The sequence below is a fragment of the Chenopodium album genome, chromosome 7 (assembly GCF_948465745.1).
Source record: "Chenopodium album chromosome 7, dcCheAlbu1.1, whole genome shotgun sequence".
Taxonomy (NCBI): Eukaryota; Viridiplantae; Streptophyta; class Magnoliopsida; order Caryophyllales; family Amaranthaceae; genus Chenopodium; species Chenopodium album.
The window spans coordinates 76,853,727-76,858,272 of NC_137840.1; the positions used below are offsets into that span (position 1 = coordinate 76,853,727).

General features: G+C 33.1%; 1 protein-coding gene across 2 annotated transcripts; it reads left to right on the top strand.

Annotated features, from left to right (window-relative positions):
- Positions 1-628: 628 nt before the first annotated feature.
- Positions 629-4,137, top strand: LOC145639703 (transcription factor bHLH57-like). 2 transcript variants are annotated; one of them, XM_081691022.1, is made up of 4 exons: positions 629-911; positions 1,519-2,190; positions 2,556-3,047; positions 3,714-4,137. In XM_081691022.1, the coding sequence occupies exons 2-4, from the start codon at positions 1,534-1,536 to the stop codon at positions 3,804-3,806; spliced, it is 1,242 nt and encodes a 413-aa protein (XP_081547148.1). In that variant the 5' UTR covers positions 629-911; positions 1,519-1,533; the 3' UTR covers positions 3,807-4,137. The 2 variants fall into 2 exon arrangements, with proteins under 2 accessions (XP_081547148.1, XP_081547146.1); XM_081691020.1 differs by having other exon boundaries at positions 702-1,204.
- The last annotated feature ends 409 nt before the right edge of the window (positions 4,138-4,546 follow it).

The following is a 4,546-nucleotide window of genomic DNA, read 5'->3' on the forward strand; positions in this document are numbered from 1 at the left end:
AGAGATTAAGCTTATGAAATGCAATGGCAGCTTATAACAAGTACATTAAGCACCTATAGGTTGTTTATACTCCGTACATGAATAAAGTCAGTACTTATCTTTTATTGATATGATAATTAAGGACCTGTTTTCTTCAGCTTAGGTCTTGTGTGGCAATTGACTGCTGGCTGTCGGCTAATTTAATTGACTGATTTGACTGGTTGTTTGTATTGACTTTTTTTATTAGCTATTTGACTTTTTATTAGCCAAAAAATATGTTTGGTAAAATTGGTTGTTAGATATTATTAATAACTTAGGTAGCCAAAAGTCAAAATTCAAAAGCTACTCCAGGTAGCTTTTTCATTTTGGCTTAAAAGCCGGCTTTTGGATGTTTGACTAAATGAAAAAGCCAAAAGTCAATCAAAAGCCTATTTTCCTTCTCCCATAAATAATTTAATGCAACTCGATTCAGTTCAATTCGGTTCAGTAAATCAGAATAGGCCTTAAGCTCGGTTCTTTTCACCGTAAAGTAATTATAGATGTCGACCAAATTAGAACGATTACCGGTAATGGAGAGACTAGGAAAAAGCCCTAGAGTTTAGAGAGAGAAAATAGAGAGAGAAAGAGTGTCCCCACAAGAGAGAGTGTCCCCGGTGGTGGACAAATCTGCCACGCCAATAATGTTTAAATGGGGGGACCTTCTTTTTGCAGATCAGACAACTCTACCTTTCTCCTCTTCTTCTTCTTCATCTTCTTCTTCCTTCTCTCTCTTCACCAAATCTTTCAGAACTCCCCAAATATATCTTCTTCACCATTATCATCTTCTTCCTTTCTCATTCTCTAATTAATAAATATTTTCTTCTTTCTTTAAAATTCCTATGCAAAATTAAAATAAAATAATACTAAAAACTTTATACTACTATATTGGGAAGGTAACATTTATTATTATGGCATTATACTAGTCAAGAATATATGCTGCTTTTCTAGAAATAACCATCCACTCTACTCCACTGCACTCCACAGCTCCACTGCACAGCACAGCACTGCACCCCCCAAATACCAAAATCAGTTTTTTTTAGAGAGAGAAACTCAAGTTAGAGAGAGAAAATTTATCAATCATCAAAAGAAAGGATTTGTTATTTATTGCAAAATTGTACTTTGGAGTTTCACCAAACCCACAACTTTGGCTATAATGGAGAAGCTCCAAGGTCCCATTAATCCCTGTGTATGTTTTTTTCTTCCATAATTTCTTCCCTTTTTGCTCTTTTTAGTACATTTTATTACTGTTTTTTTACTACTTATTTTATACACTATACACCTTTTTTTTTCTTTTCTTTTTTTCATTTTGATAGTTATAGATGTAGACCTTGTTGCATTTACTCCTCTTTTGCATTTATTGCTTGTTAATTACAAGTGTTATTATATCTTCCTAGAATATGGAAATTCTCTGCTCTTTTTTTATTCCCTATTAATTCCATTCTATGACAACCTTATTTATTTCTTCCATAATTTTATTTTCTATTTTTTATTTTTTTGCAGTTGATTGCAGAAGATATGGAAGTGGGTAATTGGTTAGAGGAATTTATAAGCAGTACAACAACAACAGCAGCAAGTATGAAATATGAAGATCCATATAATTATTATTCTGAAGGAGGTGGTGCAAGTTATTTTCCAAGTTTAGAAGATAAGGTGCCATTTTTACAAATGCTTCAAACTGTTGAACAACAGCAACAGCAACAACAACCATTAATTCATCATTTTGAACCAACAAATTTCCAGTTTCTCCTAAGACTACAACATCAGCTAGTTGAGAGTTGTGTTACTACCAATACCAATCATCATTTCCATAATAATCATAATCATGGTATTAATGTTGGTGGTAATGATAGTATTAGTAATGATGGTATGATTATTATGGACATACAACACTCTCCTGGGGTGAAATCTGAGACAACTGAAATTGGAGAAAAAGTTGAGAAATGTAATGGTAGATCTACTAAGAAAACACACTTCTTGAAAACAAGGACTACTGCACCGGCGCCGGTGAAGGAGAAGAGAAAGAGGAAGAGAGCGACGAGGCCGGCGAAGAACAAACAAGAGGTTGAGACTCAAAGAATGACTCACATTGCTGTTGAGCGCAACCGCCGTCGCCAAATGAATGAACATCTTAATGCCCTTCGTTCTCTCATGCCTCCTTCCTATGTTCAAAGGGTTAGTTTATCCTTTGTCCTTGTTTTTTTTTTTTTTTTTTTGTGTGTTTTTCTTTAGTTTTGGGGTTTTTTTTATTATTGAATCTATGTGAATTATGAACTTCTTGTTTGATTTGTCTAAAACTCACCATTCTTTGTACTTGTGTTTATCTGTGGGGTTCCGGTCTGATAAGGCACTTATGTATCTTTAACGAGATATAGAGCAAAAGGAAAAATTGATTAGTAGTACACTAGACTACTAGCATATAACTAGTGTAAATTTGTTTTCTTTTTAAGGGATGGAGTGTAACAATTTGTAATGTTATTAAAGTAATTGTACATTTATACTGATTAATTATGAACCTTTTTTTATAAAATGAAATGCAGGGGGACCAAGCATCAATCATAGGAGGAGCAATAGATTTTGTAAAGGAATTGGAACAAATGCTACAATCTCTCCAAGCACAAAAGAAACTGAGGCAAATTGAAGAAAACGGCGACGTTTCAGTCAGTCCATCCTCTACATCATCCTCTTCTAATTTGAACAATCTAAGCAATAATGGTAACATGTTCATGGCATCGCCTTCATTCCCATCCCCGGAAGACGGGAAAGGGAAAGGGAAAGGGAATGGGAATGGGGAATCAGGAGAAGGAAGTCTAAGGAAAAGTAATGAGGAATTCAGTGCAGAAAAGAAGACAGGAATAGCAGAAATAGAAGTGGTTGTAATTCAAAATCATGTCAACTTAAAAATCAAATGTCAAAGAAGACAAGGTCAACTCATTAAAGCAATTGTTGCATTTGAAGAATTAAGGCTCACTGTTCTTCATCTCAACATTACTTCTTTGCATACCCTAGTACACTACTCTTTTAATCTCAAGGTACGTACATTACATTTACATTATATTATATTTGTCTCTTTTAATTTAATACAAGTATGTTTTTTTGTTATACAATATCAAAATTTTGGATTGTTTTTGTGATATATATATGTGGCCCTTATGTACATTAATGTACATTTATCATGTATGGTCATGGTTGAGGATTTTATCTGCATGTTGGTTTGAATGGCTTAGATATTTAGTTTAGATCTTCTGTCTTATATTGTGTCTTATTCTATGTCTTGTCGATGTGCTATAATTTTAGAATTAGTCATTCTAATTAATGTTACTTCGTACTTAATTAGTTTTGTTTGGTTTATGTGAAAAAGAAGAATTAAAATGTACTCCGTATAATGGTAAGAAGATCGTATGATGATTGATGAAAAACACCTTCAGGCCGAGTTTGTGTGTTAGAGGATTGACTTTGCTGCTCTTGACTTATTGTTAGCCAATTAGCCGGACTTGTTAGCAAAATGATACAGTAGTTTGTATACATACAGGACTGGTGTTTTGCTTGTGTTTTCATAGTATTTTGTAACATAGTTATAATGCAATATATCATGTTGGCTATGTCTTTGATACGAATAATAAATTAGCTTATATAACTAAACAGAAATTGGAAAAATATACAGTTGACGATATCTTCTTTTCCCCAAAAAATTGCAGATAGAAGACGATTGTAAACTAGGGACAGCAGATGATGTAGCCAGAGCAGTGCATCAAATATTCAGCTTGATCAGCGGCCCTCAGCTAAACTAAGTCAAGTGATTTTTTTTTTTTTTTTTTTCCCTTTTTAGTGTGAATATTTTGGAATATAGTTAGTTTAGATGATTAGATGATAAACAATTTGCATCCATGTTGTTAAGTAGTAAATGATGTTCTTTGTTTTTTTTTTTTTGGGTTACCTTATGATTTAGGTTTAAATGGAAATACCATTTTTTTTTTCTTGTGATATTTAATTAGATAAAATTTCTCTTAATTTGTTGTATATAGTGTAGATGGATTAAGAGGGTCCCATGTAAGATTTGCTGAAAGGTTTGATTTCTCTTCTAATCTCATGATTACAAAGGGAATGATGCATCTCTTTTTATATTGACTTTTGAGAGGTAAAGCTTTTTTTTTCTAGTTTCATCATTCTAGAATGGTCCTTATGCTTGTCTCCCTCAAAAGGCATCAATTTTTTGGAATTGGAAATTATAATTTCGAACTCAAAAGAAAATAAATAAAATAAATAAATGATATTCAATTTTTTTTGGACTTTTCCCTTGATCTCTATTCTCACTTTATTTTTTTCCCTTCTTTTTGGTGTTGACCCTACAATATCGTACAGTCCTTTTCTTTTGTGTAAGTAATCGTACTAATTTTACGTTGAGCTTGCTTGTGTAAATGCTTTGAGCCCAAGTTGAAATCCACTTGGCCCAGCCCATATGGTCCATCTTCTTGTGGACCATTGCTCTGTATATGTCCATTTCACAGAGGTCTTGGCTTTTTTTAAGGCC

Coding starts and splice junctions, on each gene's coding strand:
- LOC145639703 (XM_081691020.1), top strand. CDS start 1,172: ATGGAGAAGCTCCAAGGTCCCATTAATCCCTGT. Junction 1,205..1,518: donor AAGGTCCCATTAATCCCTGT/GTATGTTTTTTT, acceptor ATTTTTTTGCAG/TTGATTGCAGAAGATATGGA. Junction 3,048..3,713: donor ACTACTCTTTTAATCTCAAG/GTACGTACATTA, acceptor AAAAAATTGCAG/ATAGAAGACGATTGTAAACT.